This window comes from Oryzias melastigma, linkage group LG4, assembly GCF_002922805.2.
Source record: "Oryzias melastigma strain HK-1 linkage group LG4, ASM292280v2, whole genome shotgun sequence".
Taxonomy (NCBI): domain Eukaryota; kingdom Metazoa; phylum Chordata; class Actinopteri; order Beloniformes; family Adrianichthyidae; genus Oryzias; species Oryzias melastigma.
Genome location: NC_050515.1, coordinates 27068232 through 27093314, shown reverse-complemented (window position 1 = coordinate 27093314; position 25083 = coordinate 27068232). Strand labels below are relative to the sequence as shown.

Sequence of the window (25083 nt, the reverse complement as noted above, 5' to 3'; positions counted from 1 at the left end):
ATCTTTGTGGGGCATTCTCAGGTGATGGAGGACACGTGCAAAGAAAATGAAGCTTAAAATGAGGTTGAAGTATTTCTTTATTCAAATAACTGTGAATCAGGAGCAGACAGAGACATGTTGCTTGAAAAATATATTAATTTAAAGGGTTACCAAACACTAAATAAACTTTGTTTGGCTGTTGATCTCTAATAAATGGGCTTTAAAAATGCTGACTGTTGGTCATTGACAAATTTTTGACAATTTAAAATAAACGTGTTTAATTTGGGAAATTATGGTCTAAAACAGTCTGTGTGAGGCCCCCTACAGGTTGAAACGAGGTAGTAAAGTTTAATTTTGTGATTGGTCAACTGGTACAAGTCCCACGTCATTATAAAGCCCCGCCCATCTCTGAATGCTCGACACAGAGAGTTAAAACTCACCCTGCGACACAGAGAGCGTTGGAGCTCACCCCTTGACGCTCACAGCCGCAAACCTCACTCAGCGATGCTGACGCCAAGAGTGGCGGAGGTCGCTCCAATACGCTGAGTGCGGCGGAGCTTACTTGCTCGCTAAACTGGCCATTGGGAAGCTGGCTGAGAATGAGGAGGCAGCCTGCTTGGGCCTCCTGAACCTCATGATTTTTTTTTTTTTACATCGAGATAAAAATGATAAGATTCTTACCTCAAGCTAACCTCACTGTCCATCACGGATCCCGACCTCACCTCCCCCGCTCAGCCCGCCTCCCCTAGCCCCACCCTTTTTATCTGAGCTGACTTCAACTGTCCTGTTGTGTTACCCATTAATTGTGACATAAAAAAATACACTGGGCGGGCCAAAGTCTCCCTGCTTTGCTCCATTCTGATCATCCACGCAGACAAAAAGATCCATGAATGTCTTTGTTTTCCTTGTCTGAGCTGAAATTTGGATCAAAGCTGTTCAGCTGGATACCTCCAATATTGTTGCATGGATAATGTTAGGTTGGGGTTGTGAGGGGCTGTAAGCTAGCGGAAGAGACTGTAAACAGAAAGGGGTTACTTTGCAGCAACAGTCCCACCCACAACCACTGACTGTATAACTAGGTACTGGACTGAGCAAGCCACTTTTCAGTGTTTTGATTGTAGCTTATAAATTCTAAGTAGCGTATCATACGGAATGGTACAGCTCCTCCATAAAATCACCAACCAAAGTTTATTCTTCACCGTACTTTTCAAGCTTGCAGCCTGAATTAGATGCAGACGTCTCCTTTGAGGATGAGCGCGAGAGAGCTGTGACAAACTTGAATGGACCTTGCTGTATTTTCAAACAGATAAAAAGATCCAGCTGTTCACTTGTTAGGATGGTTATTTATTTTAAATACAGCTGAACGCGCTTCTCACGTGCATACAAAATGACCGTTTGCAGAATCAAATGTTGGAATGGTTCTCCCTCAAAGGCTTCAACAATGACTTGTACAATTCTCTGGTGTTATTAAAGTAGAAGCTGTTTACATCCGCGGTCTCGTGGTAGAGGTGTGGAAAGAGGAGGGAACTCAAAATAAACTCACTCCAGATTGGCGACAGTACTTCCTGTAGATTCATGACTCAGCTATGACTCACAGAGACTCAGACCAATCACTGAAGATGAGTTGCAGTCGTTTGCAATATGGCGGTAGACATATCAGGAAGTGACGGTGAAAGCGGTGGCCTATTTTCGCGAGGAGTCTGGGTAATGCATTTCCAATGGGAGACCTCATGACTCGAGAAGTCCAGTTCTAATTAGACTCTCTATGGCCACAACTCAGAGTGGAGTTTCTGATTAAATCTAAAATATATAAAACAAGTAAATTAATACACTTTGAATAACTATGAATAATTCTGAGTGTAAAACAAGTGTCTTTTATTTACAGTGTCTTGCAAATTTTAGTTGGGAATTGGTAAGATCTGACAGTCAAAATTTAATTCATTTGAAATAAGTTTCTTTTCTTTTACCACATTCAATCAGATACTAATAGAAGGCAAAAGCCTGGGAGGATAAATAATTCTTTCTCAGGATGTAATTGGATTTTAATCCCAATTGAGGTTCAACCTGTTAAGAACTCTACTGATCATTATCTGCAAAGCCAGTAGATATTATGGGCCATATCCGTTTGCTTTGTCATGCAGTGTTAACACATCTTGTTTCTAAGCCAGAAGGGCCATCTCTGATGAGCTTTGTTGGATTGAACTTTCTTGATTATCCACCATTATCTCTGTAAATATGTTCAAAATTAATGAATATATTGTCCAGTTGTACAGGGTAATAAGTATTTGTTCACTCTGAAGACAGATGATGAACAAATAAGCAGTATGATGAATCATTCCTCCAAACAGGCATTTGTGACATTACTGCATCCTCAGTGGTACCAAACAGTACAAAGAGAAAGAGGGACTTCTTGTCTTTGGCTGACCAAACTATGATGTCACCAGTTGTCAACATATGAGAACTGAAAACAACATAGGGTATATAAAAGGAATAATGGTCTTTATCTATACACTACTTTTTTCTAAATTTCAACATCATATTATATGAAGACAACAAAGCAGACCTAGAAGTCTGTAGAGAAACTGAAGATATAAAAATGTGTATTGGATAATTGTCAAAAGACATACCTGAAAGTGATTGTAATTGTTTGTAAATATAGAAACAATATGGGTTTTAAGAGAAAACATGTTGACAAGGATGGCTGGTCTCCTTTCTGACCCAACCCTTTACATTAACATGGCCTTGGGTCAAGGAAACCAGGGTGCCCTGATGTGGTCTCTATGTCCCGCAGTTTCTGGTAGACCCATGCAGTCTCCAATCCAAGAACCAATCAGGGCTAACCCTATTTGGTTTCCAAGCTCCGAAAATATTTTACTTGTAATATACTTTTTACAGCCTGATTTAGCAATATCTTTTTTAGCGGGGATTGATTTGTTCTAACTGTACTCATTTTTTTCTCAGACCACAATCTAAAATTCCAAGGACCTTGAAGTGCTTATAGACTGAAATGCTAAATGAGCAAAGGGACTGCACCTGGTATGCAATAGTTCCATCCATCTTCTTCTGCTCATCTGGGACCGCTTCCCTCTCCCTGGCCACTTCCTCTAGCCCCTCTGGGGGGACCCCGAGGTGTTCCCAGGCCAGCCGAGAGACGTAGTGTCTTTAGTGTGTCCTGGGTCTTCCCAGGGGCCTCCACCCAAACTATTGCATGTTCCTCACTCATGGAATACAAAATCGTTTTGGAACTTTACTTGTGCAACATAGAGCTAAGTTGTAGTGCAGAGCAGAGCTACAGTAAGTGCAGAATGGGGGTGCCCCATGGATTGTCTGTACTGCGCTGCACCAAAAGCAAAGCCATGAACGCGGTTGAGAACATGTAGATTGAAAATGGGCAGACGGCTGGATAGGGAGGGGGGTTCCAGGTACAACCCTACTTGGTTTTGACTTCCATGTGCACCAGGAGTGAAACCACGTCAAGGGCGAGCACAACCAGGGAGAAAGGTCAAATTGGGGGACGCCATTCAAAGGATATCATGTCGTGACCCAACAGAACTAGATGCCCAGTGAAGGGTAAGGAACAATGTTGCCAGGCAACAATGGGTCAGGGAAAGAGGGGAAGCCAGTAGGATTACTGGATACTGGGATATGCATCTTCTTGGTGTAAGTCAAGAGGGCTAACCACTCTGTAGCCCATAACTCCCCAATGACCCATTTACAGAGATTTGTTCATGGAAAAATGGTAAGACAGAAACTAAAATAGAGAATCTACAAACATGTTCCCTTTTCGTACCCATGGTCAGACCTGGCAAAGTGATCCAAAAGATACACTTTGGCAGAGATGCTCTGTAACTTCTTTATTTCTGCTCTACAAGTCACAGACAGAGACCCAAAATGGGTGTGTAAGTCACAGCGACTGAGCGACTGTTTGTATCCAAGTGCAATGATCTATGCAGGTAGTGTGAACCGAACGTTTTAAGTTCTCACACTTTAAATGGGCAGAATCTACAGCAACATTGTACTTTCATGGTTATTTTGCACTTCTTATGTGTGCAGAGTATTACTTCTGGGAATTTTTTGAAATTCTCCATGTCTCGATCAGTTTCCCCTCTGACAAAAATGGTTTCTACCATCTGCTCTGCACCTGTTGGGACTAAGGTTATTTTGCTCATTTTTAACTGTCATGGGTCTGGCTTCTGACAACTTTTAAGACTTTCACATTTTTCTCTGACCAAACTGCAGGTTGTCTTTAGAACTATGGTGTTTCTGACTTTACCTTCTTTTTTTTCCTTTTTACACAAAAGCTCAGTTGGATTCTGGGAATGGAGGATAATCAAATGAGATCTTCAACTTCAGACTTCAAGAAAGTGGCTCCACACAGTGTCTAATTTACAGCTGCAGCAGCCTGTTGAGTGCAATTTGGGTTGTAATTACTTCTGGGGAGGGGGTGCAAATTTACTTGCATTCATTGAATTTAAATTGCTGACCATCAGCCGTACCTACATTACCTTTCAGATAGTAAGATCATTTTCATTTTCTTGGAAAACGTATTTCTAATATAGCAAATTTAGAAAAGAACATGAAACTAGAGAATGTGAAACAAGTGGTGAGACAAAAATTAAATGAAAATAAAATAAAATGCTGTGTGATGTTGTGTTCTTTTGTTCTGTCTGATGCAGCTTTCCCCATTCAAGTACAGTAATATTTTTTGTGTGACAGATGGTTGGTCAGAAGGTATCCAATAGGAGCCTTCCAATAACTTTCTAAGATTGTTGCATTTACGATCGCATCAATATGTTTTTCTTTATTTTTCTAGATAAATTAAATCAAATATTAAAAAAAAAACATTGCATTGAGGGTTTTTTTTCTTTAAATTTGACATTCCAACATTCCAGGTTGGGTAGTCATAACAGGCACTAGACTCACACCTGCTAAATTTGAGATAGTTTGAAACCCTTCATCTTAGGAGAGTTTAATGTTTTTAAAAAATATAGTCTCCCAACAATGTTTCACTACTATATGATCAGAACTCTCTCTGTTTTAAAAGTCCCACTCTAATGATCTTTAATCTATGTTAATAGTATTCCCAATGATCTTTTAATTATGACCATGCAGTTTTCAGCCAAAACCTAAAAACCTGTATCATTTTCTAGGATATTCTGTAGAGTGGCAGTCGTTGAAATGATCAAATTATTTGTTTTGCAATGAAACTCATGTTGTGTCTCAGGACTCTTTGATCACAGAAATCAATCCCAGACACCTGTGATTGTTAGTTTCCCAGGTTAGCTTAATTAAAGGAAAAACTACTACAGAAGGATGCACTACATTGTCAGATCAATATTTTCAAGCAATTTGGTAAAGAAAACGGATCTTTCTGCTGCTGAAAAGTGTAAAATAGTTAAATGCCCCAGTAACACATGTTTCCACGGTCGATGTGAATGTAGCTTCAGTGCGATCGGATCAGTTTGTTCGCAGGGAGGAGGAGGAGGAGTGGAACAGTGAAATTTTGGGACGCCCATTTCAGTTTCAACGTCACAATTGAGAGCTTTTTCAAACAGAATATTTTCATCCACTCCTGATTCACAATCATTTGCACAACAAAACACTCAGAAATGCAATATTTTACTTAAATTCTTTTAAATGTGTCCTCAACCATGAAAAAAATGCTACAAGAACAGTGGGTCTTTAACTGTACATGTTTTACTAATAGGAGTGAGTGCTCTTCTCTTATACAACATCTCTGTTCGAAGCATGTCAAACTCCCTGAGACCGCAGCATTTTCTAGAAGAAAAACACAGGTATGAACTCACCTGCTGAACTTGACTAGAGTCTCTTATTACAGATTCAGAGCTTGAATCTGTAACGTGAGAATCAATGTCCCTGGTTAAGTTTCTGGATTTGACAATGCTGCGTGACTCTAAATTAGGGAATCAGTCAGATTCAGCTGTTTCTGCTAAATTTTTATCAGGTAAAGAGAGGGGGAATTTGGTTAATTTATAAATGAACCTGACCTGTTGCTGTTGAAAATGATAGATTTCACGGCTGACTTTTCTGTGAACTTGTCATACAGCTGATAACATGTGACTTTAACACAGGTAACCACTGGAAGAATGACGAGCTTCTTAAAGGTCTGTGAGGCACAGAAGTCCTCCTTGTCTATAGGAGATAAATATTTATTTTTGCACCCATACAAATCAATTATTAAAAAATAAAACAATGTGATTTTCTAGATTTTTTTTTTGTTTTACATTCTGTCTCTGACAGTTGAAGTTTGTCTATGAACATTACAGACCAAACTCATCTTCTTTAATGGGACGACTTTGCCAGCTACTGACAAATAGTTTGTTGTTTCACTGTAGATGCAAAGTAAAATTGTAGTATAGTGAGTATGTAACTGGACAGATCAGACCTAAGGACCATGAAATGTCATATAATTGTGTTTCTGTGTTTTAAATCTCTGCTTTTGTTCTCCTGTTTCACCTCGGCATTGTTTTGTCCGCCCTGCTGCTTTTCAAAAGTAGAGACATTCCTTTTTATAAGGTCAGCATTCATGGTTGTTTGGCTCCATAATCTACCATAAAGCCAAAGCCAAAGTCCACTTCTGAAAATGGCTCATTAAGATTTGGATCAATCTTGTGCTTTCAGTGAGACAGACTTAGGAAATGCCATCAGAAAATTGCATTTCCCAATGACATTAGGCGCCCAGTTGACCATCCAATTCCATGTGTTTCTGTTGAGATGTTAAGATCTGATAACATTTGGGTCAGAAAACCGGCTTTTTTTTTTCTTTAAGTGAGGCAATTAAATTTCCTTGATGGGCTCTGAGAGCACTTAGCTTAAAAGAATACACTTCTAAATCAAAAAGCTTTCAATCATCTTAAATCATATTTGGGAGAAATCGGCCCTGGAGTGTAGCGTCACATGAAATGCCATTGAGCATGTGACGGACACGTGGTGAGATAAGCAGTGCTGGGAAAGGTTACCGTCCATGTCTCTGCAGGCTGTGCATTGGCTGCAACTTGTTTGGCAGATGTAACGGGACTGGACAGGGGGATCTAACCTTAACTGAGACAGATTCACTTAAAGAGACAAGGGCACAAAAACAAAGAAATGCCAATAGGACTGTGGGACCTAAGACATACAGAAATAATGCATTATATATTTATATGTATATAGAAAAGGGACGGGAATTAATTAAAAAAATAACTAATTAATCGCAAAACTGGACAAAGGTAATCGGGGTCAATTACTGTTTTTTTGTTGTTGTTACAGTATTTGCCAGCCACTTATTATCTGCATTATCTGAATTTACCTCTGTATTTTTCATCATCGAGCATGGGGCCATGAGACGAGAGAATAGATTTGCTAGAGTTCAGGCGAGGGTCAGGGCAGGCGACAGGCAAACAGAGATGTAGCAGGGTCAGGTGAACAGAAGATCAGGTCCAGAATGAACCGCTTGGTCATGCAGGCAGGGTGACACAAACAATACTTTGCACAAAATGAAGTTTTGTGTGCTGCTGAAGAAGCAGGTGGGGATTTTCAGATTGAAGACAGCAGCATCCAGGAACTGTGGGCTGGGGCTGCTGGGAGATGTAGTGCAGCCAGTGCTCTGGAGATGACACCCACTGATGGCCAGAGAGGGAGACAGATATATAGATATATATACACATACTCTTCTCTTGACCAGCCATTTTTCTTCTAAAACATACTAAAAGTACAGCTGCTTTAAAAGAGTTGTGTTTTGAGAAAATTTGAATTTTAGGTACTAATAGAAAAAACTGGCTTATTCTATCTCTGAAAAAAAAATCCTCAGTCCCTAGCTAAGCCTAAAGCCCTTAACTTATGACTATTGATTAGTAAAAATGTGTCAAATATGTTGGGAAGATTTAGAGTTTTTTGCAGTGTGATGATGATGATCGGTTGCATTGTTTGGTAATTAGTTGGATTTTTGGGGCAGCAAAGCCATCCCAGGATTAATGCTTGTATATTATCATGCTGCGCTTAGAGCTGGATTACTAACTGAAAAAAGTCATGTGACTCCGAGACTGGATAATTTGATTGAAATTTTTCATCAGTGACCCACATTTAGTTTGAGCTTCCTTTCAGTTGTTTAGTTCTGGTGTTTGTGATGAAGACCATGTGACTTCAGTGTTCTGCTTTGTTTGTGCTCCCATCTTTTATGAGACGATCTGAAACATTTTCACAAAATAAGCATTTCTCTGAAATACTGTTCACAAATCTGTCTAAATATGTGATTATGAGGACTTTCATAAGTAGTTCATCCCACCTCATAGGTGTGTCAAATCAAAATGTATGAAAGACAACAAAATGTCACTGTTTCTATGGAACTTTTTATACATTTGCGTTCTATTTTTTTTTCTTCACAATATATATGGGGTTTGTGTATAAAATGATTATAAAAACAAAGTAGAATTACAAAGCAACTTTTATAATTTCGAATCTTAGTTTTATAAGTAAAAAAACGTATTTATTATAAGAGGGTGGTTTAGTTGATCCTCGATATTAACTTTTTTCTTCTACATTTTCTTTTCCATGTTAGGGGTCTCTGTTTATAAACGGTTCTAATGTTTGGATATTTTTAGCATTATCAAGAAAACCTTTTTTTAAATATTGTCATAAATTATGAGATTAATATTATTTATGAACTGCTAAAACTGGATTTATTGCCTAAAAATTTTTACTTTTTAAACTTTACTGCAGTTTTGTTTTCACAGAGTAAATAAAGGAAACCAGCTCAGATTCCTATCAAACACTTTCTGCTCATCACCAGCTAAACATGACAAGAGACAAATCCTAAAAGGAAGATAACATGAACAAAAGTTTGGTTGGTAAAAGTGACAGATATTCTCCGAGGTCACTGGGTCAACCTTCATCCTCAGTCATTACCTTCTCACCGGTTCACCATGCGGTTCTTCTTCACAGCAGCTAATTAGGCCAGTTTTATAAGCAGGTTTACTTAACTCTGTCATGCAAGAACAAATTACCATTTTGCACTTCATCATTTTAATTACCACAGGCAGTTTATTGCGCTGTCTTCAGGCAATGAATAATTGGAAATATCAGATGACAATACACGGTTCTATATATATATCAGCACTGATTGCTTACATGCATGAATATGTTTTATTTCAGTAAAATTACATTTCATAATAATAAAGTGTGTTTATATAACTGTTTAGAGTTAATTACATGGTGTGTTCTGTCTGAGACAGAAACTTTGCCATCAAACTGCAAGAGCGGCTCTTTCTTTTGCACCTTTGTTCTAAAACAGCTGAAACGGTAGAACGATCTTGATCTCAGCTAGATTTACTTCTTTACTTCCAGCTGTTGAAGTGGTGAAGAACCATCACAATAAAGAAGGGTTGGGAAAACGACCAAGTTTTTTAGTCTTCATGGTTATTGTCTTAACCTGTGTTTTTCTCTTCTTTTTCAGTTAAAACAGGAATATTAATGCATTTGTTGTATTTTTGGCACGATAATGCGGCTTATTTTTATTTTTTTAAATGGCATCTGGAGCAACTTTTATATGGATTCATCGTGGTTGTATTTAATGATGTTGAAGTTATTTTGAAAGGTACATGGTGCTCTGTCAAAATTTTGGTTTGTTATTTTACAAAGTTGAGTGTTATTGCAAATACAGTGTTCCCCCATGTATTCACATTTCTTTATATGTAGTTTCACCTATTCACAGATTTTTTTTTTTTCAGTGACATCAAAAAAACTCATTCAAATCTAATTTTTGCGCCCAAAGGAGGTGTAGAGCGGAGATGAAGAGCATGCAACTGTATGGAGAAATGGCATCAGCTGACTCACAAGCGGACAAAAAAATCCTTATATGCTGAAGAAGATAATTGTGGAGGCTAATTATCATCCGGAGCAAGCGTTAATTATTTGATGAAGGAGGAAACACACACTCCTGGTTTTTAAGGCAGAGAGCGACAGAGTGACACTCCTCATCTATGTCATAAAGTATGCAGCAGTAATGTCTATTTTTCTGCTTAAAAAAAAACTTGGATTTGTTATATTTAGTCATGTTCTAAGTTGCCCTCGTCAGTCACACCAGTTTTAGGTTTGTCATGATCCACAGCTGTCTCAAGTTCAGTTAATTGCCCCCAGCCTATTTAAATATCTGCTTTTCAGTTGTCAGGCCATCTACTCTGCCACCCTTTATGTTTCTCGTGCTTTTTTTTTTTTTGGTCATTTTTTCGTTAATTTATTAAATATTCAGTTCCTGTCACCAAAGCCTGGTCTCCTGTGTTTGGGTCCTCCACCCCCATTTCCTGACACCAAACAAGAATTCATTTGAGCAATCACACCTCCAGAACCATGAGACCAGGACCAAAGCTCGATAGGAGTCAACCCAACATTATTGGTGCAACAAAAATGGTGAGCGCTATTGGAGCTATCTAGCTGTATTGAGCCAGATATCAGCTGAGACAAGGAGAACAAAGACGTACATGGATCTATTTCTCTGCATTTATCAGAATGGAGCGGAGCAGGGAGCTTGCTGACTGTAGTGCCTACTTCACTGTTACAGGCTTTTTTCAAATTACATTTTTTTCATCTGCTCCTGATTCACAACAATTTTAATAAAGTAATACTCAGATATACAATTTTAGGATTATATGTCCTCCATTGTAACAATTGGAAACCAGAGTTTGCTTCCCAGAGGAGCAGTGAGCTTCATGACTTTTTTAAGCCTTTTAAGTGAACTATATCCACATATATGATCATATATTATCTTTGGAACACTAAAAACAAATTATTTATGAAATATTAGCTATTTTCTTGAGTTTTTTCCTACCCGGAAGTAAAACCACTCGATTCCCAAATCTCCGCCTGCTGCTATGTGGGTGCCGCCCATTTCATAATGTCATCCTAGAGTTGTAGCATGTCTTCGTTTCTCCCACGAAAATCAACTTTTACTTTTTTTCAAAGATGAATGCACATACCATATATCTGCCTTTAGCAGCCCCGGCCATCGCTACACTGGTTCACAACATAAATACACTCGACGTTTGCTCGACTTAATGGAGCCCCGCGTCTAAAGTAACAAACGCCTGTTTGAGCTGGAATTTATAGAACACAGGACACAACTGGAAGATATTCTGATCACCGCTAACTCTATGGAGAAATTGAGTGTTGGTGTTAGACTGGGGGCGGTGCTGGCAGAGCAGACTCTTCTTGGAGGGGGCGGTGTCACTTTGTGACATCAGCACGTGAGGACCCGCTCACTTTTGTGGGTATGGGAGGGGCTGCTGTTGAGAGGACAGATTTTTAGAGGGTTACTCTCAAATGCATGAATGGATCAAAATAACGCTTTGGGGTTCTTTATAGTAAGGAATGAACAGTATAATACACTTAAAAGCTCAAAAGGTTTTTTTTTTAGGGTATGGCCCCTTTAATATAGTGTGAGTCCTTAGGCCCTTCACACTACTGTCTAACTACGTAGTCACAGGGTCTCTCTGTGTTGGTCTCCAGCAGGGTTGTTGCTGTAAAACTCTGCCAAACCAAATTAGTGAATCAGTGCACATTTGCTGTGGCGACCCCTGATTGGATGTGCCGAAAGGTGAACAAACATGTCCTCCATTTTCAGGAAAATTCCACAAGAACATGTTAAAAACACCTTTTTCACTGGAGTGTATTCTTCACACCCTGTGAGATAGTGGGAATTAAGGCTTAGCCATTTATAGATGATTTACAATATATTTTCAAAAACTTAAAAACAGATGTAATGTCATAGAACAGTAAATGACTTAACGAAAGTACAATCAAGATTATAACACAACATGTAGTTATAATTCTCAATGATTTCACTAGTTCACTGCTGGTTTGTTGTGTCTGTCAGCAGGTGGCAGCGTCTCATCCCTGAGTAAGTTTTTATATCAGGTCACTTCAAAGGTCTGACTCATCAACACGTTCAAATCTAAATCTAAACAGCAGAGTAGATGTGTTTATATGTCAGTCTTTACAATAAACACCAACACCTCCGAATAACTGTAGTCCTCCTTAAAACATCTGCATGCCAGCATCTCAAAGCGAGGGCCGCAGATTAGCATATGACATGACAGATTACATTAAATCACGTCTGCGCCTTACTTTATGACATTAGCCTCTTAGCCCAGGCATACAGATGCATGCAAATGCTCCAGCAAACCCTCTTATTTAAATCTGCCGCATGACACGGCACCTTTGATATGATTATTAGTCATCTAAGCGACTTGACTTCACCCTCATCAGATAGGGGATGTCAGCAAATGTGAGAAATGATGGCCACTTTGAACAGACTTTGACAAGCGGCAGTGGAGCGCTGAGAAGCCGACGTCTCACTCAAAATGTTATTTAATTCCAGTTTTTTTTCTCCTCATTTCCTGTCTTTAAAATGCTAGCAGGAACATATTCAGATGACACAGAAGAAGACACAAAGTGCTTGTTCATTTCATGCTGTCCACCTCATTAGTAACAGAAGTCCGCCTTTGTCATAATGGCTGCCCAGATGGCTTTCCAATCTGCCCCATGGAAGGAAGGAATGGTGATGATAGCACTTAATCTACTGTTTAACACATGCCTTTCACTTTGTTGATTTTTTTTTTTTTTTTTGTTGAATTATTCTCTGAGAGTGGAGCAGGAATCAATGTTTGTTTCTTGCATCCTGAAAGACTTCAGCGGTCAGGATGTTTCAGCCTCAGTCCCCACAAAGTGTTTGCATGCACACGTCCTGCCGCCCTTCAGGGAGATCGCCGTTGTAGATACTTCTTTCCAATTATTGCCAGTATCTCCAGAGAAGCCCCCAACACCACTTGTGTGTCTTGTCTGTGCTCTGCGGTCTTTAATCTTAATTATAAAGCTATCATTACAGCATGAACCCTGGGCTGCCAACAGTGGAGCTGTGGGCTCATCTGCTCTGAATCAATCAAACTAAGTTCAGCACTGGAGGACTTTTTCCTCTTTTTTTCCAATCGGGTCATTTTGATTCTCCCTTATCTCATTTTCATAATGATGCTGGTCTCTTCTCTAATGGTGACAAAATGCTCTACCTCCTGAAGCCTTAAAGTCAGAAGATTTAAACAGCCCTCAAACATCTGACCTTCCTTTACAGCTTTGTGGCAATATTTCTTCTTTCAACTGAAGCCTCTGTGAGTAATCCAAAAGATCAGAACGCACTCCCCGCAGTGCTTGTTAAGCCCTGTTATTAGAGCAGAATGAGACAAGAACAAAATAAGTTTGGCAATTTATTGTTTATTCAAGAGTGTTAGATGTAGAGTTATGTGTCTGCAAAACACCCTCATTCACACTTGAATTGTCAGCTTCTGCTGCAAATCAGGGCAGTGAAATTGGATGATGGAGAGAAAGCTGGCAGCAGCCAGTGACAAATTCTCCCTATCTCAGACGCAGCTGACATCTTAAAGCTGTGATCAAGTGGAATGATCAAAGGCATTTCTGTACTCCATTTAGAAGTGCAGCGTGTGCGTGTTCGCATGTGTGGCTGGGGCGATAGTGTCAGGAGGTTTATTTAAAACCCAACTCAAATTAATGCTCATTTCACACACATCCTCAATTTTTAGTACCTTTCTACCTTAACCGAGTTTAGCAGGAGCCTTAAAGAGGAAAATAAATCCTGTGCAGTGACTGCACTTCTCTGTCATTGTTTTCATTTCTATTCATGTGATAAATGGTGAAGCAGACACTGAAAATATTCGCCTCTAATCGGACAGTTGCAGGCTAATCATCTGTCAGGTACAGCAGGATGTTGTTGACAGCTGCATTTCATCCATGACTGCAGCAATACTTACAATGTTTCATTGATTTGACAGCTGCAAAAACAATATTTTTCTGTGTATGTCGCTTCTTAAAGATATTCCTACAATTGTTTCAATCCAACCAGAAAAACAAATCAAACAAAACCTATTACAGAAATTTACAGGAACTTTTTATTCCGTCATCCTAATGGTAGGTTTATTTAAACAGTGAGAGAACTTATTTATTGTAATTCATGTGTGTTTAACTGATAGAAATAAGAATTTGAACCTTCTTACCAGGAACGTTTCAAGATTCATTTATTGTTATACGCACAGCTTTCATTGACATACGAGATCCAGTTTAACCCGAACAAGATCAGACATACAACAGAAATACACTGATACAGTTCAAATTTGACTGAGGAGCAGCAATGGTCCGGGCGCCTTGCCAAGTGGCGGGTGTCGATGGTTTACAATATGGGGGGAGGGGTCATTGGTGACGAAAACAATTTGCATTACTTAAACAAATTTGTTGTTTGAAACATTAAAGATGAGTTTTAAGTGTTACTAAATGTTTTATGTAGAGATCACTTCTGCACTTCAGTTCTTGCAGGAGTGAGTGTTTGAGTTGATGTCAAAGAGCTCCATGTTGGTCTGATCTGACCAACTCTGACCATAACTCTACATCTAACACTCTTTCTCCCAATCACTTTCTGAATCATGAAGGTGTTGGTTGGGTCTGCACACGTGTCTTCTCAAGCAGGGGAACTTGACCAGCAGTGTTAGATGTTAAACCATCGCAGTATAAAGTATCACCAATGGTTTTCTTGGTGACTGTGCTTCCAGCTGCTTTCAGATCATTAACTAACTCTTGCCGTGTTGTTTTAGGACAATTTCTCTGTGTTCTCATGATCATGGTAACCGCATCATGTCAGATCTGGTTTGGAGCTCCAGACCTACAGGTGGATTGATGCTCATGTTCTTGTATATTGGTACCAACAGTTGTGACCTGTAACCCCCAGCTTGTTGCTGATGGGTCTGTAGTCCATCCCGGTCCACAATCTTCTCCCTTAAATCCACTGAAAGCTCTTTAGTCTTTCTGTGTTGGAGAGTTTGGAGTCTGTTTGACTCATTAATTCTAAGGACAGGTGTCTTTTCTACAGCTCATCAGTTCAAACAGGTGTCTTCAATTCAGGTTAATTAGGACAGTCTAACTGTCTGTATGAACCAGAACTCTTCATGGCTATTCAGGGATCAAATACTTAATTCCCTCAATGGAATGTAAATAAATGTGTACATTCTTTCAAGTGGATTTTTTGATTTTCTTTTTGATTTTCTAACTTGCTATTCAAATAAACCTGCCATTAGGATGATAGACTGTCAGTTTTTCATAGGTGGCTAAACTTACATAATCAGCAAGGGATCGAATACTTGTTGTCGATTGTATAAAATATAAACGTTAAAGTTTTGTGTTAAGTTGCAGTTTAGTTGCAAGTGAACTCTGGTGTGGTTTTCCACAGATTAAATGCAGGCAGACTTTCCAGAGGACAAACGTGCAGAAGTACAATAAGACAGTCAACAACGTGTGTGCCATGTATCGTAAATAAAAGAAAACACAACTTTTGAAAAACATAGAAATGTGTCTCATGGGATAGTGTGGGGTAGTAAAGAGATAAAGATTCAATAACAGTAATGGCCATTTTTCTTCTTCATACTTTTTCTTTTTCACATACAAAGCTCTTTTCCTGCACTATCAGTCTCAAACTGCAACTGTTAGAACTACATAGTTTTCCCAAAATAGTTTTGTTTGCTTAATTGTGAAAGTTAGCTAAGCTAAACGAAGGCTTTAGATAATTACATTGTCCAGTCTAACCAAATCAAGAATATCCAACTCTTTCTTACTCCCAAGTCATCACATATTGATGTTTGGTTAAAGGGTAACCAAACCCTAAATTAACTTATTTGGCTGTTGACCTCCATAAATGGGGCTTTAAAAATGCTGTCTGTTGGTCATTGCCAAATTTTTGACAAACTAAAATAAACTTGTTTAATTGTTGAATATATAGTCAAAAACTGTCTTTAAACTGCCCCTTACAGGTTGAAACGAGGTATTAAATCTGAATTTCGTTATTGGTCAAACCATTTAAGTCCCACATCATTTTGGAAGTTCCATGTCCTGATCTGCAGCCCCAGTAATGATAACAATCCTGTTCTCCAAGCCCCGCCCCTCTGACTGATTTTTCACATTTTGGCTGTGTGTGGAGTCAGCCTCCAACTTCCCTGTCTGGTTACTCTTTAAGCACACCTCCATGTCACTTTTTGACGTTTTGGGTGTCCCCAATTTGTCGTCATCTTGAGATATGTTGGCTGTTTGAAAGGATCCGCAGCCACCTTATGTTCATTGGTCCTCGGAACGCGTCCAGTACTGGTACCCTAACCCAGTACCAGTACCTTAACCCAGTACTGGTTCGCGCCTGGTCCGGTGTCGGGTTAGGGTACCGGTACTGGATTTGGTTACTGGTGCGCTATGCATCGGAGTCCTGGACCGGTTGTTGTTCGCAGCCTGAAGGTTGGGGACTTGTGATTTAATGGGAGTAGCCAGTACGCTAAAAAACAAGGACTTGGGGACACACAAAATGTCAAAAAGGGATGCAGATGGGGCCTTAACCAAACTTAAATGTGTGACGGATTGGAAATGAGACTGTGTTGGACCATCAGACTGTAAAAGTACAGAAAAAATGGTTTGATGCTCAATCAGCAGTTAAAGCAAGACTTGACTCTCAGTGTCCTCCGAGCTGACTTGTGCAACTCCATCCTATTCAACGGAGCTGGTTTCACTGCAGTCTTGGTTTCAGTGAAAAAGGTAGAAATCATAAGTCTTTATCTGAAGCTTTTTCTCTGTGTAAGCTCAAGGGTGAACTAGTGAACTCCAGGTCTTCTGTGAACATTTTCTAAAGGATTCCTACACAAAGACATTTTACAAGTCAATTCATTAGAGAAGATCAAATGGGAGCAGATGAACTGAGCATTTCATCTACTCAGCCTGGCCAGGGCTAATACTTTGTTCCCTCCGACCATGCCCCTCGTCTCAGCACAAAAGCATCAGAAGCTGATAAGAGGGCATATGATAGAAGATTATGTTGAGTTAATAGGTCAGATTTCTTTAATACGCAAACCCCCCAGAATACCTTTTTACACAGTGTGGGAGAAAGCAAAAGCCTTGATTTAATGCAATAGAACTGAAGTTTTTACTCCTTTTAAAATATGCAAAGCAGCACATGCTAACATTAACCACTGCCTACATTATTTATCCTCCTGACAAGTGTTTTATCAGCACTAGGCCTCCTTTATCTTTCTTTAAAATATTCAAATTACAGGGAAATAGTGTGCGGAGTAAGTGAAGGTAAAGCTCTTTAACATATGATTTTCAAATGAAGCTCACATTTTTTGCACATTTGGAGAAATATAATTTGGTTTAAAGCTAATTTTCAAGAGTTGCAATTTTTTCAGAAAATGCCAAAGGCTCCGATATTTCTCATGAATGGTTTAATATTTTGAAACTCAGCAGAACACGGTTCAGTTCTTAAGTATTTATTTCATTCAGCTGTAAAGTGTTGAACAGAATGTGCGGTTTTCTGTTTTGGATGAAGAGAGGGCTCCATTCTGGAGAGCATGGTTCTGATTTCTGGGGAGTTTATTTTTGTTGGCTGATTCTTCCCCTGATGTGGACTTTGTTTACACGGCAGGAGGCTTTAAAGGGACAAGAGAAAGCTTTTACCCCGCTTTAGGTTGGCCATGTATCATTGATCCCACTGAAATCCAAAGTGCCACTCTTGGCTTTCGAACACTGAATCTTCTTCTTGTGTGCTTTATTCTCTAACACCCGTCACAAATTTGGTCTGGTATGTGACTGCTAATTTATCCCTTCAATATATGATATCCTGTCATCTCCTCATTTGTCCCAGAGTGTTTCTAATCTGAGATAATCCCAGTCAAATCCTTTGATTGTGTGTTTGGATGAGATCCATCTCTAAAGAAGCAATTTAATGGGCTTCATGGCACTTGGTGCAAAGTAATTTGTCTAGTGGATTGGATGTGAATGCTTGTTTTAATAAGTGCTCCTCATGAATAGTTGGAGATGTGACATTTAATTAGCAGGACTGTGAACCAAACATCTCTGCAACTTCTCCAAGGTTTACTTTTATTTATTTGAGTGCAATTTGGTGCTCAGTATATAAAAGCAGGGAAAAAAGATTTTAAATTCTTTAACCTCTTGAAGAAACACACAATTAGCTTTTGTAGTGATAGGCGTCACATGTAGGTTAATCATCAAAAGATAGCACTCATCTATCAGGTCGAGATAAAGTTTTACAATCATAAAACTGAATTCATTTATGCGATTTTTAAAGAAAACGTATAATAAATGACGTACAGTTTAGACTCAGACAAAGAACACCAAACAAAACCTTTTGTTCTTTTGTTTAAGAACCGGCAGTAAACATTTGCATTTCTTTTACTCAAATACATGAAAGAAGATTCATCTTTGTATCATAGAAAGAGAAATACTATAATAGCTAGAAAAGTGATGCACAGACCAACAATTTCTCTAAGCCTGATGCTAGCGTCAAAAGTTGAGATTGAATGAAAGCTTTTGAAATGGACAATCAATCTAGTAACACTTGATTTTTTTTAATGAGTTAATATTCTCTGTATTCAAAATGTATATTTAGTTTTTTTGCATTTTTGTTCAAAGCAAGAAAGAAATATTCCTTCAGCTCCTGCATTGTACCCTGATGTGTCATTCTGAACATAAACACTTCAGGTTTTAACCACTTCCTTTATCTGACCCACAGGTCTAAACAAACGGTGGTTTAGTTTGTGGAGAGGTTGGTAAATAATTTCAATTTATGGCTGTCACAGAATCCAAGGCCACATTTGAGTCCTTAGTGACCCGCACTAAACGCCATGTGACTTTAAAAGCTAAAGAGACTTTCTGCTTTAGCTGAGTAGGTCTACTTCTAAACCATTTTTTTCTAGTGTAAACATGAAAGAAAAGGATAAATGTGGATCTGACTACCATGCAGGTCTTTATTAAACACATATAATTATTTCAGATTACTCTGTTACTTCTGTACATCTACATTCATTCAGGTTTAGTTGCAAAATTATATTTAATCAATTTTTTTCTTCAATGTTAAAAAAAAAGTTTAAAAAAAACATTAAAATTATTATAGAAACTGCCTTTTATTTATTAGAAAAGTACGGTTTCCAATAATTACTGAATAGAGGAATCCATGTGATCCTGCAGCTGATGGTTTGGGTCAAGATTAAGATGGGATTTAGATCTCCAGATTCTCTCTTAATAAAAAAGTGTATCATAACAGAGGAGGGAGTACCTACAATGCCCCCAGTGTGATAACACATAGTACACATCATAAAGAAAAGTGGGAGTATAGAATAAACCCTCTAGAAAAGCATTTTAATGATCACGCCTGTTATTGCCACTTTGGGCTCAAACCAGAATCAACTTAAAGTAAATGAAAAAAATGATTCCAAACTTGAAATACAGACACTGTAAATAAAATAGAAATAAAATAAAAAATAAAAAAAGAAAACAGAAAAGAACATTTCTGATTACCATAGAAATAATGCTCTCCTATGTTTGGTAAATCAGAGGAGGGAAGACTAAAGCAGATGTAAAAACGACATCACCATGGTGAATGGCGTATACTTTTATAGCGCTTTTATATTTATCTCGAAGGTCCAAAGTGCTTTCTAGTCAATAAACCCATTCATACCTTCAAGAAGTACTTTTAATCATGTTCTCGTAGCATTTCTCTCATACTAGAAGACCTATATAAACTAATTTATTATTTAAACTGCATTTCTGAGTATTTATGAATTCAAACTGCGTTGGATCAGAAAACTGGATGCTAAAAAAAACGGGGGCTAACGACGCTCCGCCCCCTTGCGCGCATTCACTTTCCTCGTCCGAGCTAGCCTCTGGCTCAAAACTGGATTGAACTGGATTGATCCAATAATGCTCACCATTATTTGTGCGCTGCTAATGCTAGCTTGGGGCTATAAGCCTGAACTGAACTCTCAGAGACAGGGTTGCTGATAACTGTAAAGTTTTGGGTTTAAATGTTTTTTTCTTTAATTCAAGTTTCAATTATACATACATATTATACATATATATATATGTGTGTGTGGGTGAATTTTTTTTCAAATGTTCTATATCTTTTTCAAGTTTATATATATTATAGATATTTTTTGATTTTATGTTGTGTATTTTTCAAATTTACAATCTGGTTTTTCATTTACTTTGAGCTGATCCTGACTTGACCCCTATGTTACGCCTGAAAACATGAAATTCTTCGGCGGGAGCTGTTAATCAGCTCATCAGACAACAAAAGTTACTAAAATAAAACATATGAATCAAAGCATTCATGTTACAAAAATCCAACTTAAGACCCATAAATTACCTGCACGTTCCTTCAGTCGGTAAACTTCTTAAATTTTATGTTTTTCTAAAGCTTTTGTAAAACCTCAAAATAGATTTCGAGATAAAGGAGCTGAAATTAGATAAGGTTAAACGTTTGTTGTTGGAAACAAACTCCGTCTGTACTTTCACGAAAAGTGAAAAGGAGAGCAGGGGAATTCCTGATTCATTTGTCATTTCCTGCACTGAGTTTGTTGTAATACATCATTGTTAGGAGACGAGGCGTCTACTAGATCTTCTGTTTTACACAAAGCTTTATATCTTAAATGAGTGAAGCCCCAGGACTAGAAGCAGCAGTTTGTTGTGACGTCTGCTCATTATTTTGAACAGTCAGACTCCACTGAGAGCTTCTCTTTTGTCCTCCGTGTAGCTTCCTGTCCCAGCCTGCCCGGCGCACTGCTGCGATTGGTCGCTCTCCTCTACAACTTCCGCCCAAATGAAAACACAGAGCCGTCAGCTGTGAGAGGGAAACTATGACGGGCAAATCTGACTTCTGACACTTCAGTTTTTAGATGTCAGTGTGGCTGCAGCGAGCGGAAACAGAGGGGCATCAGGAGACGGAGATAACTGCTATGTCCCAAAATGAAAGAAGTTTTGAGCAAGTTCCTTCATTTAAAGAGAGAAAAATGGGGAGTGAATACCAGCTACTGTCTTCTACAGTCTCCTCTTCAAGTTTGTTCAAAGGTATGTACAGTTTCTGTAAGAGCTGTCAACATTTCTGGGGGAGTGAATTGAAAGTTGTTTTCATTTTTGTGGAATCTGGAAGGATTTGCTGCGATCGCAATGAACTCTGTCAGCTGGAACAAAATGCGATGAACCACTTTACTCATAATGTCCATGGTATGGAAGAGCAGCATTCTTTTGGCATAAGTGAGGCCCAGCTGTTTATAGGTTAAAGGACCAAACTATTTTAAGACTTTTTTTCTTTGTAGAACTGTTTGAAACTCAGCACGGCTTTTAGTTTTGAGAAAATAAAGAAATCGAAGTCAGAAAAATCTAAATTGCAGTGAATAACTGAAAAAATCACCGGATTTAAAAAAAGTAAAATCATATACTATTATATCTGACATTGAAATAATACTTAAACAACGTGTCATGTCTTATGACTGACATGTCTGTCAGATCATAACAGCAGAGGCAGCTTTAGTGGGCGTGTTCCAACCACTGTTATGCTTGTTTGTTTGCTCGTCTTAGGACAGAATGGGCTATATGCACGACCTACTTCTGCATTTAGTATAAAGGCTGGTTTATACTTCCATGCGATTCGAAATCACTCCTGTCGCAGTGGTCGCATGCATCAGAATGCTACACCTGCTGGTAACGTCCCCCGTAACTGAAATGCAATCGCATGCAAATCGCCTCATTTAACTTTAAATATTTCAGCGATCAGAGTACGCGACTACGCAGAAATATTGTTTAACACTTAAAAATAATGAAGACTTACTGAAGAAGTTAAGACATACTGAACTTCACACACAGAGAGACAGAGAGTGGACAACTAGATAGAAAATAACGCAAGTTGCTGGAAAAATATGTCTTATTTCTAACATCTTGCAGCACGACAGAATGCAATTTGTTCCTTTTATAATTTAATTTTCTTTTCTCTGTATTCCATGTTTCTGTTTAGCAGAAAAACTCTACACTTCCTCCTCTGCTTTTCATGTACCTGAGCGCTCACAGATGCTGCAAGTGTCTGAGCGGGACGCTGATCATGTTAAAAATAAACGCTGGACTCGATCGCGTTGCTTGAAAAGTGTAAAAGCCAGTCAGAAGTACATCGCAGTTATAGCGGAGAGATGCAATCAAATCCAACCAACAACAGTATGAACGAGACCGCCGGATTGTGGATGTGACGCGAGGATTACGAATCGCGTGGAAGCATAAACCTGCCTTAAGACCACTCACTCATTTCCGGTTGGGGCCTGTGGACCGTTGTTTTTAGGGGAATAGCGGCGTATTTGGAGTTTACATGATGTCTTTTGGAGCTACCAAGAGTCACTATAAAAGATGTTATGCATTGTTTGTCTTTCTAGCAAAATACCCCAACATAAACATACAAAAGGGATTTAAATTGTATTTGTCGTCCTACATAGCAAACGTTGAAGGCAACTTGCTAAGGCTGATGTTATCCGCACGGATTTACATGCGACCAGCTTAGAAGCTGATGGAAGTTCATGTAGGCCAGGAGTGTCAAACTCAATCACGCAAGGGGCCGAAATCCAAAACACACCTTAGGTCACAGGCCGAACAGGATAAACATTTATTGAACACTCGAAAAGTACATGTTTAAGACTTGAAAACCATAACTTTTCAACATGATTATGAAGACATACGGCATTAACTACGATAATGCCAGTAAGAATGTTGTAAGCTGAATTTGGCCACTGAAGATGCTAGTGCTGATAGCTGAAGATATTGAAATTGATAGCTAAAAACGTTGAAGCTGATACCCAGCTAAAATATTAGCAAAATGCAAAATGAGCCTAAAAAAGCTAAAAAAAAAAAAAAACAAACAAACTTGGGTTTGCCAAAACAACTATCATGTAGCTGAAAAAAATAGCTTCAAAATAGCCTAAAAAAATGAAAAAAAAACCTAAATGACCTAAAAAGGCTAACATGTAAATATTAGCCTAGCTCCAAAACAGCCTTAAAAAGTGTTTTTTTAAAGCCTAAATTAGCCAAAACAACTAGCATGTAGCTGAAATATTTGCTAAACTCCAAAATAGCCTAAAAAATCTTAGTAAATGCCAAAATAGTCCAAAAGCTGGGAGAATGACAATTTATAAAACTTTGAAACCGTAAGGCAGGAATATTATTCCACAATAGATCAACTTAAACCTTAAATAACTTTCAATATTTTACTCTCCATAAAAATGTATTTTGTCAAAATTATACAAGATAACATCGGGCCAGTAATAACAATAAAATAAAATGATGGAGGGCTGGACAGAATTTCCTGGAGGGCTGGATCCAGCCCTCCTTGAGTTTGACACGTGATGTAGGCGATGCGTAATAGGAGCAGCCACGATGCAGATTCCTGCATTGTTTCACATATTCTAAGTGTATCCAAAGCTAAATGGTGTTACTGGTCGGAGGTTTTTAATGTTAAAGTCCCGTTAGCTGTCATGCAGCTAGAGTTCGGAGCGGGAACCATTTGGTGCATTAACACGAACCAAAACCGTAATCCAAACCTTAACTTGAAGGAGGTCTAATACAAACTAATGGGACCATAAAGTTACTTGTTTGACATCTGTGTTGAAGCACAAACATCATGTTACTGTATTTTTTTCGGCTAAGTCGCTCTGGATATGTCGTACTTTTCAGAGAAGAGTGCATCACTTCTGAACAAAACTGTGATACTGCGTTCGCACCAGACACGATTCATGCGTCAAATTCATGTCCACTGCCTCTTTTTTGACACACATCGAATTTGATGTTCAACGCCTGACCAAAAATATGTTCATGAGTCATATGGTGTGGGAGGAGCTACCGTCAAGTTTTTAGCCTCATCCCTACATAGAAAAGTGTATATCTTATTTACGATGCATGGAAGACATGGATGACGTTGAGAGATCAGGTTTATTCATAAGAGTTCTGCTACGTCTTTGTGTCTGGGTTCATGAATGATAGTGTTTTTTAGTGATACTTTTGTTTCTCTGTGACCGTTTGATGAATTACTAGTCCAAGAAAGGAAAAACTAAAAACAAGAATAATACTGTCTGGATGCAAATAAGATAAATTAAGGATGTTAAACAGTGCGTTAATTGCGACTAATTAATTACAAATATATTAACGCGTTATTTTTTATTTCTTTTTTTTAATCACATTAATCTAATTTCCGCGTCGGATGGTTGCTTCCTCCGTGAAGCCGTTCATGTTTGATAATGCTCACCTGGAAGAGCATTATCTCGCTCAGACAATGGTCATTTACAAAAAAAATTAAGCTTAAACTAAAACTTCAATTCTATTATATTTTTTACTTGACACCATTTTTCCCTAAAAAGCAGACTATTTAAAACACAGTGCGTCGTGTTGTCATGGTAACAGCTTCGGCGCACGGCGCGCACTGTCTGCGCTTTGCTGCAGCAGAACTTTTGAACTTTTCCTCTCTGACGATCATCTCTGAAGAAATTTATCGTCATGAGACGTTAAATAGCTTTATTCATAGGAAAAGTTGAACTTTTAAGGCTTGTTTTTGTCCAAACGATTAAACAAAAATTTGTTTCAAAAAAGCAAAGTCCAACATTTGAATCCCATTGTCATATACTCATGTCACATTTTATTCTCTTCTCTATTTCTCTCCTCCTTCCTTCCAGTCTTCACATTTATCACACAGGTTAAAGGACAGTATAAAACCACTCATTTCTTTTTTACTGTTTTGCTGTTGTAATAAACTGTGGAAAAAAGTACATCAGTATATGTATTATGGTATTAATAAAAAGTTCAAGGTCAATATTTCTTGGATTGCTCAGAAAAATGTTCCTATTATTTATTAAAGTGGTAAAATGAAAACTCTTTACCTGATGGGTTTTAGTTTGTTTTGTTGTTAGTTTTTTCAATTGTTTGAAATTGAAAGGTGGTGTAAAAGTAAAGGTTGCAAGACTGTTCTAATAAAAAAAATATTCATAAATCCATTTTTTTTGTTATATTTTGATCTTTTATCCATTCATCCATCTTCTTGACCGCTTCTTCCCTTTTGGGGTCGCGGGGGTGCCGGAGCCTATCCCGGCTACTGATGGGCGAAGGCGGGCTTTACCCTGGACAGGTTGCCAGTCTGTCGCAGGGCCTTTGATCTTTTACTACACCTCAATCTAAACAATTAAGAATGTTTTATATATATATATA

The 25083-nt window shown here is 38.4% G+C and overlaps 1 protein-coding gene across 1 annotated transcript in view; it reads left to right on the top strand.

Moving 5' to 3' along the window:
- Positions 1 to 20374: 20374 nt before the first annotated feature.
- Positions 20375 to 25083, top strand: part of LOC118598707 — a 116413-nt gene continuing 111704 nt past the window's right edge. The window contains exon 1 of the mRNA XM_036211665.1: positions 20375 to 20922. Within this exon, the coding sequence (XP_036067558.1) occupies positions 20751 to 20922 (172 nt within the window). The 5' untranslated portion in view covers positions 20375 to 20750. The remainder of the gene's footprint in view (positions 20923 to 25083) is intronic.